Here is a 13239-nt window from a genome sequence, read left to right on the forward strand (position 1 = left end):
AGTTTTAGGCAAGCATTCGACCATAATGGGGCCCTGACAAATGGAGGCCAACACTAACCGCAGCGTGTGTGGCTGGACTTCTCTTTCACGCATGTAGCTACTGAGCATGTACCGTCATTTCCCAGACCCCCCAGGCCCCGCCCGACCCTCCCATACCATGGTGATTGTCCCCATCGCCCCTGAAAGCCCTGAGCTTTCTGGGTCCTGCTCCCCCCTGAGTGGGAAGGAAGCGAGTCAGTAGACGGAAGGGAGACATCGTCCCCTTCCAGGGCTCGTCATCTTATTTGGGATGGGAAGTCTCTAGAAGCCGATTACTTGGTGGACCTTCATCCAGTGGCCACCCCCCTCGGGGCCTAGGGTGGTGGGCACCTGGTTTCTGCAGCTTTACCATCTGTAGTAGTGAAAGCAGGAAGATGAGGTTTCAGGTGGGTGGTGAGTGACCTCATGGTGTCACCCACAGTTCTGGAGGGATTGAGGGGCGGTCCCCGTGAGGACTCTTGGTGAATGTGCGTGCAGCGTGGACATGGCTCTCTGTGGACATGGCTCTCTGTGTACCCCTGCTCAGTACCCAACCTGGCACCCACAGAAATCCCGGACCATGATGCTGTGGTCATTTATTGAACACCACCATATGCCGAGTGCTTTCCCGCAGGGTCAGGCATCCTGGTGGTCATGTGTGAGGCTTGGAGAACTCAAGGTCCCTTCCCAAGGTCACCTACATGTAAAGGGCACAGGTGGGTTATAAGCATGTGCTCCAGGATCAAGGAGGCCTCCTCTGCAGACCCACTGTGTAGAATTCACAGTCGGTTCAGAATGAGTCTTCTCCATAAGCCTTTGTGTCCGGGGGGCACGACGTTTTGATAAAGCGCACCTCTGACGTGCCCCAGGACTGTCAGATCTTTGGGGAGGGGAGGCAGAGTCACTGTGCTCCTTGTCAGAAGATGCCAACCTGGGCTCTGTCTCTCGCCACAGCACCCGGCAGTGCCACCTGCTCCTGGACGTCTTCAACGCCACGGAGCACGAGCTGAGCGTCCGCGCCCGGAGCGATGAGGAGCTCATCCTGCACGCGGGCGAGTGTCAGCGGTAAGTGTCCCCCCAGGCCCCGGCCCTGCTCTCGCCACCCGTGGGAGAGCCGAGTCAGGCCGGCCCCTGAGGCCCTGGGGCTGGGCAGTCTGGTCCCCCTCTCAGAGACACTGTGGTCCTTATTCAGGTTCAGGGAAAGGACGGGAGTGGTCGTAAGGTCAAGGGAGAGCCGGCCGATATCCATCAAGCACCATGTCTAAGGACACCCAGACTCTGGGCAAGACCTTTCACTTTCAAATCCTTAGGAGAGCTGTATCGGGGGCACTGGGTGTCGCTCTCAGGAACGTGTATCAGCATCAGTGGGAAGCCCCTCGGAGGCCGTGATGCTGCAGGAGCCAGGCCAGGCTCAGGCCTGCGGGCGAGATGCACCGCCACCCCAGCTCAGCCCACGGAGGCCAGTTCCTTACAAAAGTAAACGTGCACACACTCCACCCAGCTATCCCAACACTAGTTGTTCAAGAAAAGTTAAAAAAAAAAATGTTTACAAAAGACCTGTAAAGAATGTCCCAAGCCAAAAGCTAGAAGGAGCTTGGGTGTCCACATCATGGGAGCAGGACTACCCAACGGTGGCATTTCCCTGGTGGAATATTACTCAGCAGGCAAAACCAGCGCACTCCTGACACAGCACCGCCGGCGGGGTCAGGAAGCTCATGCCGAGCGCAGGTGCCTGACCCAGCGTGGTTCCAGGCATCTGAGACCCCGGACCAGCAAGACTCTGCTGAGATGACGGTAAAAGCAGAGCATTGCTTCCGGAGAGGACGGGGTGGGCTTTGACCAGGAAGGGGGGCAGGGCATAGTCCGGGTGATGGTCGTGTTGTGTGACTTGATGTTTGGGTGTGGGTTACACAGGTGTTTTGCCACTGTTAAGATTTAGCCAATGTGCACTTAAGATTTGTGCGTCCCACCATTAAGTTGGTTTTGTATCAAAAAGAAAACTGTCGGCACGCGTGGAACTCTGCCCCTCGGAGGACTTGGGTGGTGTCTCTCGATAGCTGCGCTAGTCTCGGGAATGCCTAAAAAGTTAGATTCCCGGCAGGGGGCTGGGCAGGCGGACGGGGTGAGCTGATCAAACAGAGTGAAGTGTTAGTTCCGGGATATGTCATACAATGGGTGGAGAATGTTCTCTGAGGAATTCTTTCAACTCATAAGAAAACACTGGGAAGAAACGAGCAAACGAACGAGCAGCGGAGCCTGATGCCCCTCATCCCACCTCCCTTCCTCCTCCTCCTTGGGGGCCTCCGTGTCTCCAGGACGTGGCATCGTCACGCCGCCCTTCACTGCCGCGTCATCGTGTTTATTTACGGCCCCAGGAAGCGCTGTTTTCAGAGTCGTCTGTTGATGACGTAAGTGGTTGCGCATCGTGTATCTCTCTGTGTGCCCTTTAGTTGCTCTCGACAGCGTCATGCTTTGGAGCTGAGTGTGGTCGGTCCCGCCCCCCGACAGCGCCTCGTGCCCGGTTCCCACGAGCGCCCGTTCACCCATCTTGTGCTGATCCACACAAGGTCGCTCCCAGGGTGCGGCTGTCTGATGCCCCCATTGATGACCCAGGAATGCCCAGTCGTGTTGGCCGTCCGGGGCTGGTAGTCAGGAGGGCTTTACCGCCTAACCCTCGAGAGGAAGGACCCGCCCCGCCCAACAGCTCCTGTTCTCAGGGGTTCTTGCCGTGTGGCTGCCTGCAGGGACCAGGTGCTGCTGCGTGGAGGCCGTGGCGGTGAATGCTCTGGCTCTGGGGTGTAAGCACAGCTCTTTCCTGGGGTGCTGCCCCAACCTTGGGGTCAAGGCCACCAGCAGCTGCCTGGGCCACATGCTGGTCTCCCAAGGGGGGCAGGAGACCGTCTGCCTCGTCTAGACATTTAGATGCAACCTGAGATCCCAGAGGGCACCCTTCAGGTCATCTCACGACACCAATAATAAAACCTGCTTTTACAAAATGTACAGATCGCCAAGCCTGTTCTAAGGTTGACTCATGCCTGGCGGCGCCGGAAGTCTCAGCGATGTTAACGAGCCCATTCACAAACCAGCACAGTTGGTTCTTGTGCTTCCGGCTTCTTCCTTGTTAAGCTTTGTGCTTAAGTCCTCATTTCTCAATGCTCCTAACTCACACATTCTTTATTCATTCATAAAATATTCATTCAATAAATATCAGTGCTTCCAGAACATGCTCCATGGAGCCTGCGTCGGGATGAGTAAGTCAGGACCCTCCCTGGCCGGGGAATGATGACAGCTTGGCAAGGGTCTCGGGCAGCCGGGCTGTTTGGGGGTGGGGTATAGCCAAGCTCACGATGCCCCGTCTGTCTGGGGAGCCAGCTTGCTGCCACTCCCCCAGACCCACCAGCCCACGGGTGTCCTGTGTTTGCGGGATGCAGGAGTCCCTGTGCCCCCTCTCTAGAACTCTCTAGCCTTGCCTGGTTCTGACACATGCTCTGTCTCCTTGGAGGGGTCCCGGGCCGTTGGTCTGATGGAGCTGGTCGGGGGGAGGGAGCTGTGGTGGGTGGACCTTGCCTGGCAGCTGTGGGACACCCCGAGACTGGGCTGCGGTCCTCGTCCCTCCAGGCTGTATCTCCTCGGACCCCCATACTCCCCCCATCCCCTGGAGTCCTGAGCTCAACCCCCGCCAGGCTCTTCCTGCGCCATGCGGAGCCAGCTCCAGCACAGCTCAGCATCCCTGGGCACTGACGCGGGCTGCCCTTGGACAGGCTCGGCCACCCTGGGGTGGGCAGGGCGGGCCCCCCTCCCCCCGAAGTGGTGAGTGGTCCTCAGACTCTGGTGTGATCGTCGAGCGTGGCAGAGCCTCCCCTTCAGTGAGAAGCTGCCCCTGAAAGCCGTGTAGCCGTGAGGCTGCCCTTGGAGGAGCCCTGGCATCCTGGGGCACCGGGGGCATTGCACAGGAGAGGGGCCAGCTCCAGTTGGGCTGCGGGGGTGCCTGGGTCTCTCCCTTCTGGGTAGGAAGGTGTGCCCAGGACAAGCGTAACGTGTCCTCTGGAGTGTGGAGTGCAGTGTCCGAGCCCTGGCTGTTTGGAGTTTCGGTGCTCTGTCCTCTTAGTACCCTCTTGCGAGAGTGTCTGTCCACGGGTTACAGACAAGCAGGCTGAGTCAGATCGGAGGGGACTCAGGTCTGCCTGACCCCGCGGCCGAGCGCTAGGATGGCTGCAGGAGTAGGGGAGTGGGTTTTGTCCCTGCGTCCTCCTCTCTGTGCAGCCTTAGGCAAGCCGTGAGCGGCACTAATCCACTGTCACCGTCCAGGCGGGGAGGAGGGCCGGGGAGGGGCCGTCTGGGCTCCGACTTCCAGGGTGTTCAGGGATTCAAGCATTTCCTGAGTGTCTGGTGAGGGGCATGAGGGATTGCCTCATAGGCTGAATATTCGCGCTTCTAAACTGGAAATAACACTCTTAATCCCCATATTGCTTAGAGAGATCTCTTTTCATCGTGTCATTTAAAAGACAGCATTCCAGCAAACGGATGTAGCAAGTACCTTTCACCTTCCTCATCTCTTCCTGGGAAAGGTCCTTTGGAAATCAGTGACTCATCTCTGGTTCTGTGGCCTGGTTGATACATTAATTCTGTAATTAAGGGCCATTTGTTCACCTCACTTCCGCCTGACAGGATTTGTGGTGCTTGGTCTGCACTGATTACATTTCCTGGGGCTCCACGCCATCGGTCATGACATTGAGAGTGTCCTCAGGACTTAGAGCTAGGTAGGTGCCTGTAGTAACGTTCACTTCTCCCTGAGGGGTGTTAGAAAGAGGATCCCATTTTCACAGGCACTCTCGCCTTCTAGCCTCACGTTCAGGGTTCAGGCACTGTGCTCGTTTCTGCCTCCTGTGAGCGCGGTCACGGCCATGCTGTTGGTGGAAGCTGGAGCCCAGAGCTGCCCAGTTGCCCCCACACCTCTCCTCGGGAGTCACCTACTCCTCTTTAGGCTGTATCCCCAGGCCTGGGCGTCCCTCTGCCTCCAGTTTCAAAAGATGGCCAGAAACCAGGGAACGCTTTCTGACTGAAACATCGTAAACTTCCTTAAGAAAATACAGTGTCCCCAGCAGCAAATTTACTGGAAGAATTAAGATATGATAATTACTGTGTTTTTGCTTAATTATCAAACCATTAAAATTAAATTTCACGAGAACCCTCGTTTACTCATAAATCTATTTACCGTGGCAGATGTTTTCTCAGCTTCCCCCCAACCCCCCATCTCATCCCACCCTCCCTTTCGGGGAACCTCCGCCTGCTCAGCGGCCCGGCATCGCCTGGTGCGGGCGTCGCCTCCCTGGGGCCCCCACCGCTGGGTCTCTGGGAATAGATGAGCCCGTCACGTGTCTGGACAGCACACCGCGTGGGTCCTAGAGCGGCTTTCCTGCCAAAGGGGCGGAAGAAGCCCAGCGGGGTCCCCTGGGCCACTTCAGTGATGGAGCTGCAGGGAAGGGGCGTGTCCTTATTCTTTCTTTTACTGAGAAACTTTCCTGAGGACACTTCGAACATATGCAGAAGGCGGCCATACGAGGACCTTTCACCCAGCTTCTGCACCAGTGAGTCACGGGCAGTCTTCCTGTCTCTCCCTCACCAGCTTCCCCATGTTCTTGTGTTATTTTGAAGCAGATTCAAGGCAACCTCTTATTTCATCTGTAAACATTTTAATTGTTAGCACTGGAGCGCTTTTTAAAATCCTAACTGCAATGACTTGGACTGTGAAGAAAGCTGAGCACGGAAGAATTGATGCTTTTGAACTGTGGTGTTGGAGAAGACTCTTGAGAGTCCCTTGGACTGCAAGGACATCCAACCAGTCCATTCTGAAGGAGATCAGCCCTGGGATTTCTTTGGAAGGAATGATGCTAAAGCTGAAACTCCAGTACTTTGGCCACCTCATGCGAAGAGTTGACTCATTGGAAAAGACTCTGATGCTGGGAGGGATTGGGGGCAAGAGGAGAAGGGGACGACAGAGGATGAGATGGCTGGATGGCATCACCGACTCGATGGACATGAGTTTGAATGAACTTCTTGAGTTGGTGATGGACAGGGAGGCCTGGCGTGCTGGGATTCATGGGGTCGCAAAGAGTCGGACACAACTGAGCGACTGAACCGAACTGAACTGAACTAAATGTCATACCATGTTTTCAAATGAACATCGTCAACCTTGGAGGCCTTTTTAAAAAACGTAACTGCAGTGCCGCCCCATGTTTAAAGACAAACAGTTCCTTCATACGAATGCGTACATTTCTAGTGACCTTGGTGGCGTTTGCTTTTGAAACCCTGCAATCAGAATTCAAGAGGTTGATTAGCATCCAGTCTGTTTTGAGTCTGTAGGTTCCCTGTGCACATTTCTCTCTCACTGTCCGTGGACCACATCAGGGCCCCCCGGTGGGGATGTGGCCGGTTGGGTGCCTCTGGTGGTGGTGACCTTGCCCCTGTGACTGACTTCTTTTTCTTTATTCCATATTAAATCGGTAGTAAGCTCTAGAGGCGTCATCATATTCCGTGATTTTTTTTTTTTTTGCAAAGAATCTCCATCAGAAGGCATTGGTGTCTGGCTTATCTGCTTTCTGTGATGGAGCCATTATTATTAGATCTTTTCTTCTTATCTAACCTTGCACCCCACATGCATGCCTTTTCATCCCCAGCGGATCAGTCAACATTAAGAAAACTCACTGACTCTTTTTCACAAGCTCAGGATGAAACACATAAGCATTTTCTGTCTGGGGTTTGGAAAATGACCGGATGAAGAAGTGCAGCGTTTTCTGTGTCTGTGTCTCTGTGCTCTAAGTCACCCCGCTTGTCGGATAATTAAGGCTCAGCAGCTGCTCAGGCAGACACATCGGGGGAACACTGGTGCCGTTTGGGGCTCTCAGAGGCCCAGCGGGATGGGGAAGCCTTGCTGCCGCCTCTGGGAGCTGGCGAGGCCCTGGAGCTGAGTGGCTCGGGGTCTGGCAGGACCAGGCTGCGGCCCCCAGGGGTGAGGCAGCGTCCTGGATGTCCACGGGAGCAGATGGGAGTGGAGGCAGTCCGGATCAGCCGGAGCAGCGTCTGTGTGTGTCTGCTGTACTTTATGCTGCCCCCTCCAAAACCAACGGAAGCTGGTCACTGTTTGTGTTTTTCCAGGGCAAGGCTTATTTTTCCCATCCGATTAACAGCTCACTGGAGCGTAGGATGGGAGAGGTGGGTGTTTCCTGTGCCCAAGTGCGGAGGGAGGTGGGAGTGGACTTGTCTGGGCCGGAACTTAGTGGACCTTGGATGCCAGGGTGGAAGGAAATGAGTCTTAGTACATTTTTAACGATGGACACATTTGAAGATGTCTGTGTCATTTGGGTTTTCCAGTTTTAACCTGCAGGACAAATGACAGCTTTACTGCTGGCTCAAAATCCTCCTGTGTGAGCCACGGTCAAAGCCACGTCTGTCCTTGGAGGGGAAGGGATGGTCACAAGAGAGTTCAAGGCACGAGAGTGTCAGATTGACCTTTTAGGAAGTATCTGGAAGAGGTAGTGGCTGGTGAGAGTCTGGGTGCAGGCAGGTGTCCGAGCTGGGGTTTGCACCAGGTCGTAGGAGGCGTGCTGCCGTGAGCACCCCCAACCCTCCGCCCTCCGCCAGCTCCATGGTGCTTCTGCCTGTGAGTCGAGAGCTTCCGTCCTCTCCAGGCACTGGAGATGCAGGTGTTACAGGACAATGGCTCAGAGAACCCAGAGGGTGTTGGGAGGCAAAGGCCAGTCAGTGACTAGACAATCAAATAGGTCAAGGGCAAGGCTGAATGCTAGACCAGTGCAGAGGGGGCACCAGAGGAGGGTCAGAGCAGCCAACGGGCACCCGAGAGGTGGGGGGGAGTCGGGTCACGGGGCAAAGGCTGCGAGTCTCTCAGTTGAGTGTAAAGAGAAGAGCACGTGCGCCCGCCTCTGTGCCCCCACCCCCCAGACCGGCTCCTCACCGGGGGCTGTTTTGTTTGTTTCCTGCTTGCTGCCGTGGGTTCTGTGGGTGTGGACCAAGGTAGAAGGAAGTGTATCCATCACTGCAAAGTCCCCTGGGCTCCCCTGTTCATCCCTCCCTCCCCGCTGACCCCTGGTAACCACTGGTCCTCTTCCTGCCTCCTTAGTTTTGCCTCTTCCAGAAGGTCACAGAGTGGGGAGCATACAGGATGTCGCATTTTCGAGCTGACTTCTGTTGTTTAGTGACAACACGCTGAGGGTTCTTTCTCCACATGTTTTCATGACTTGATAGCTCATTTCTTTTTAGCACTGAGTGTCCATGAGCAGGGTTTTGTGTGGATATAAGTTTTCAGCTCCTTTGGGTGGATACCAGGAAGCATGACTGATGAGCATATACGGTTAAGAGTGTTTATTTTTGCCAGAATCGTCGTGCATTTTTAAAAGCCAAAAACAAAGCACCCCTTTCTGCCTCTTTCATCACCCAGTTCCCAATTGATGTTCCATAGCAGAAGGGAAAAAAAGATAAAGAGGAAGTGCTGGAGTGAAACAGCACAGGGCCTGGCGGGGGCTCGGGGCGCCCTGCTGTGTTTCGGAGGGCCCCTCTGGACCCAGCCTGCACATCTGCTCCTCATCCTGGGAGCTTCGGGCTGCCCTGCTCCTCCTGCTGCTTCTCCACGTGTCCCCTGCATCTCCTGCTCCGACAGCCCTATTCCCTGGCACGTCTGTCTCTGCCCTGGGAGACACCTCTGGGCGGGGGTCACATTCTCATTGTCGCCCTGCTGGCTCCCCGCCTAGGGCCTAGGAACTGAATTGGATCACTTTCTGTATCATTCAGTTTAGGCTGTTTCTCTGCAGTAACAAAAGACCTCGAATCTTAGTTGTTTAGTAAACAGAAAGGTTTGTTTCTGGTTCAGGTTCTGTGAGCACCACAGTTTAGCTCTGCTCCATTTTGCTTTCACTCGTGAGCCATGTGCTGGTTTTGGGGAAAGGGACAGGCCACACGGCAGCTGGGGAGCTCTCTGCTTGGATGCGGCCCGTGTCTCTTCTGCACATTGCATTGGTCAAACGAGTCACAGGACAGCCTGGGGTCAAAGAGGGGTCGGTGGGCAGTGCTGCAGGAAGGGCGCTGAGATGTGGACGGGGCTGTGGTCCAAGTACGTCCTCGGTGTCTAAGGGGAATGCCCGCGCTTCTTTGTCTTCATCTTTGATTTTTGCTGTCTGTAAAGGATGGCTGCTTTTGTCCCGTATGAACGTATAACGTGACAGTTGACTCTGCGTTCTTTTGTTCTGCACATCATTTCAGAAGGTGTTACCAGAATCCCCAGCATGTCCTAAGCGCCACACTGGTACCATGTGGGAAGGGGCACAAAGACATACCCACGCCGCATGGCGTGATGCACATGTGTGCTCGGCGTGGAAATGAACCCCGGGTGTCTCAGTCGGGCTTAACTGGGCAGCTGTGCTCAGACTCAGGCCACTGGCTGAGAGCCCAGCCTCTGCGCTCAGGCTTCGGGAACACGGGGACCAGAAAGGGATGGGTGTGTGACACCCGGCGGGCGCTGGGCATCACACTGCCAGCCTCACACACTTGCTTATGGAGCCGCAGCAGCCTGCAGTGAGGGCACCCGAGTCCATCTGATAAAGAAGGGCTGAAACCATGGCCGCCCTGTCCCCCGTTGGAGAAGTTCGGGCAGGTAGGGCCAGAGTCCTCGCATGTCCTGCCCCACGTGCAGGCGTCCCGTGAGGACTGGATGTGGGGCACCTGGTGTCTGGTCTGCTGCTCTGGGGTCACCTGGCAGGACCTCGCCCCGTGTTCAGCTCCCCTCTAGGATGAGATGGTCAAGCCAGGGGCCTCATCCCTCTGCCCTGGAACCCTCACCTCTTAATGCGGAGCCTGGCCTGGAGGGAGTGCTCCTGTGTATTGACCAGAGTCAGCCTCCTATTAGCATCCTGTTCAGTTCATTCGGTTTTTTTTTTTTTTTTTTTCCTTTCTCCTAGAATTGATATGTTCCAGGGACCTTTTTCTCTTTAAAAATGTCCATCCAGGAGAACTCGGGCTGTTGTGCTGGGAGGCCCCCAGGACGCTGGGCAGCCTTGCTTCCTTCGTGGCTGTGTGACGGTGGTTAGGTTAGAGGATATTCTTTCATTTCCAATTAATCATTTTCCGTGAACCTGTTGTGCATGCGGCACGCAGCAGGCTTCCTGCTTAGCGCGTAGCTGCCTCGCTCCCCCCGACTCCTCTCTCTTTTCTATAAGTGATTGCATTGTTTGTGTTTGCACCGTGTGCTTTGGAGATGCTTCTGGAAGAAGGAGCAGAGATTCTGGTTGCTGAATGCTAATGGACACCTTGTGGGAGGCAGGGGGTGCAGCTCCTGGAGATCAGGAGGCCAAGCTGCTTTGCTCTGGGAACTTTTGTTCTTGATGAGTAGTTCTGACAATAAAAAATCCATGGAGGCACTGTCTCTGCTAAACGGGACCTGAGGCCCGCCTTGTTAGCCTATGTTCCGCAGCCCTGGACCTGAGAGGCGTGTGCCTGTCCCAGTCTGTTCAGAGGAGACAGGGCGCAGAGGACCTGATGTCTCTCCAGGTGTTTTGCCCGAGAAAAGCAATTTTCCAGGGTATCACGTGGGGGAGAATCTGCAAACTCAGGGAGCAGAACAGGCTAGCATTGGCAGCTGCAGAAGGCATGTTTCAGACCATGCGGGAGTGTTCTTAACCGCCCTTTGTACAGGCCCTGTGCCGGGTGCTGAGGGTCTGCAGACGAATAAGCCGTATGCTCTGAGCGACTGAACTGAACTGAGAGTCACAGGGGGTGCAGGAGGGAGCCCTCCAGGGAATAAAGACAGACAGACTGACAGTCCTGTCTGCCTGGGCAGCTCAGTGCAGATGCAGCCTGCAGTGAGGGGGTGTGGAGCAGAGGCTGTGAGCGCCCCGCCCTGCGCCGCTGGGATCAGCATAACCGGAAGCGTTCTGTGCTCCGTCCTGGGGAGGAAGTCCGTCACTGTTGGGATAGTGTCATGGACGGCTTTCCTCTGCCTCCTTCTCTGAGTCATCTTCTCAAGTGTGCCTATTAATAGCACTAGGGGCAGAGTTCCTTGGTAGAAGTGTTTAAGTATTTTAGGGAAATTATAAATCTAGCCTCTGTCAAACATTGTTTTTCCCCAGAATTTGCTGACTGCCTGAAGTTACACAATCTTGCCTTGTTTGTTTGTTTTTTTCCCCTTATTTAATCTCTTAGTGTTTTCTTAAATACTCTTAGTATTCTTTTGGAAATGCAGTTCTTCTGAGTATTTGTAATGATTGTTGTGAACAATACCTTTTAACAAACTTTGGAACCTGGAAGTTGGAAGGGGGCACTCTGAGATCCTCAGAGCCCTGACCCCTCCGCGCAGGCGGGGACCGGGAGGCCTCCGAGAAAGCACCGTGGCCTCTCCGCGGTCTCACCGCCACCTGCAGGGAGAGACAGGCGGGCTCCTGCCTCTAGGTCCCAGGGCCCCGGGTTCCTGACGGGCGTGGAGCCGGGATGTCTGACAGAGAGAGAGTGCTGCAGAGTCAAGTGTGGGCTGGTGCTCCGCCCTCTCCCCGGGGAACGGATTTCTCCTTTCTGTCCTCCTGGGGAACGTGTCCGCCCTCCCATGCCGGTCCAGACGTCCTCTCTGCAGGAGGCTGCCTGACCCTCGAGAGACCTCCTCCTCCTACGTGTCCCGTGTTTCTCAGCACCCGGCCGCTGTTGGAGTCCACTGCTCCGGGACCAGGTCTGCGGCTGTCTCTCCCCAGCAGGTGGCGACTCTGGGGGCCACGCCTTCCTCGTCGTCCCTCTTCCCCCAGGGCCCAGTGCAGGACCGGGTGGTTAACAAGGATGGGGGGCAGAGACGTCCATGTTCCAGTCCCCGGGACCTGGACACGTGTTTGCTTATGTGGCGGAAGGAACTCTGCGGATGTGTCGCATTAAAGACCCTGAGATGGGGAGATGACCTCGGTGTCTTTGGGCCGCCATAATGAAGTACAGCAGGCTGGAGGGCTCGGAAACGATAGAAGTTTCTCGTAGTCCTGGAGGCTGCAGTCTGAGCTCAGCTGTTGGTCCGAGGTTTCGCACCCATGCCTCTGTGCCTCTGCGGCCTGCCCTTGCCCTGCACCTGGAGCTTCCAGGTGCTCCTGTCGGTCCTTATGTTGCTGGAGGGGGTGCCTTACCAAGTGGGCTTTGGGGGCACTGGTCAGAGTCAGCTTTTGTCCCATGTCCTCCTTGTCCCGGGGAGGGCAGGACTCCCCATGGTCCATGGGGAGTGTCTGGAGGAACGGGTCCCGGTCCTGTGGGTGCCCCGCCCTCCCGTGTCCAGATGTCCTCCCTGAAGTGCCAGGGTGTCTGTGAACATAAAGGCACCATGTGCTGCAGCCTCAATGCAGGGCCGTTTGAGATCCTGTAACAAAGAGCGCTGAAAGCTTCCGAGCCGGGGAGCGAGTGTCTCCTGGGAAGCTGTCCGGATGAAAATAAATCTCAACTGCAGAGTGAGGGCGAGCACAAGGGTGTTTATGTCTGTGTTATTTTTAGAAACCGGAATGTCCAACAGTAGGGCGTGATTAGTGAATTACGGTACGTTTGTATAATTGACGGTCATGCAGCCATCACAGATTGTGTTTCTGTAGAATTTGTAATGCTGAGCTCCGTTGTCACAATGAGGGTTGTGATGCCAGCAGACTCGGGCAGGGGAGACAGGCTCCCTAGATGAGCGTGAAGGCAGCGCCCTGCATGGAGCGGGAGGCCCTGGGGCCTGGCTCTGCGAGGCTGGGACGTCCCTGAGCTGCTGCTGAGACCCGGGCTGGGGAGGGGGCTGGGCCAGGTTCTTGCCAAGGCTCTTGGGCCATCCACAGCTCACAGCCGTCCGGGGCTGTGGGCCCTCCGGCCCCGGTCACTGTCCCTGACCCCCTGGCTCTGTGTCTGCCTGCTCACCACGGGGTGGACACTCAGCGATGCCTCCAGAGGCTGGGAGGATCTGGAGTCCGTGACCTGGGATCAGGAGTGAGCACCCCCCTCCAGGCCCAGTCCTGCCATGCGGACAGTGTCCACTGCTTCATGGGTGGAGGCGGTGGGGCGTAAGCTGGGGTCTGTAACGTGACACATGGAGCGTGCAGATCAACGGACAGAAGTGAGACCGGCTAGTAGGGCCACGTGACTGGAGGGAGCTCCTGCAGTGCTCACAGGAAGAGAATCGCGGGGGAATCTTCTGCATTTCTTGTTTTTATGTGCACGTAG

The 13239-nt window shown here is 55.8% G+C and overlaps 1 protein-coding gene across 3 annotated transcripts in view; it reads left to right on the forward strand.

Annotated features, from left to right (window-relative positions):
* Positions 1–13239, forward strand: part of TRAPPC9 (trafficking protein particle complex subunit 9) — a 388568-nt gene that overhangs the window by 243374 nt on the left and 131955 nt on the right. For 2 of the 3 annotated variants that reach the window (XM_055545646.1, XM_055545647.1), the window contains one exon: positions 973–1083. In XM_055545646.1, coding sequence (XP_055401621.1) covers positions 973–1083 — 111 coding nt within the window. Of the gene's footprint in view, positions 1–972; positions 1084–1679; positions 1813–2232; positions 2427–13239 lie in introns of all 3 variants that reach the window. The other variant, XM_055545645.1, reaches the window with a different exon arrangement.

The sequence above is a fragment of the Bubalus kerabau genome, chromosome 14 (assembly GCF_029407905.1).
Source record: "Bubalus kerabau isolate K-KA32 ecotype Philippines breed swamp buffalo chromosome 14, PCC_UOA_SB_1v2, whole genome shotgun sequence".
Lineage (NCBI taxonomy): Eukaryota > Metazoa > Chordata > Mammalia > Artiodactyla > Bovidae > Bubalus > Bubalus kerabau.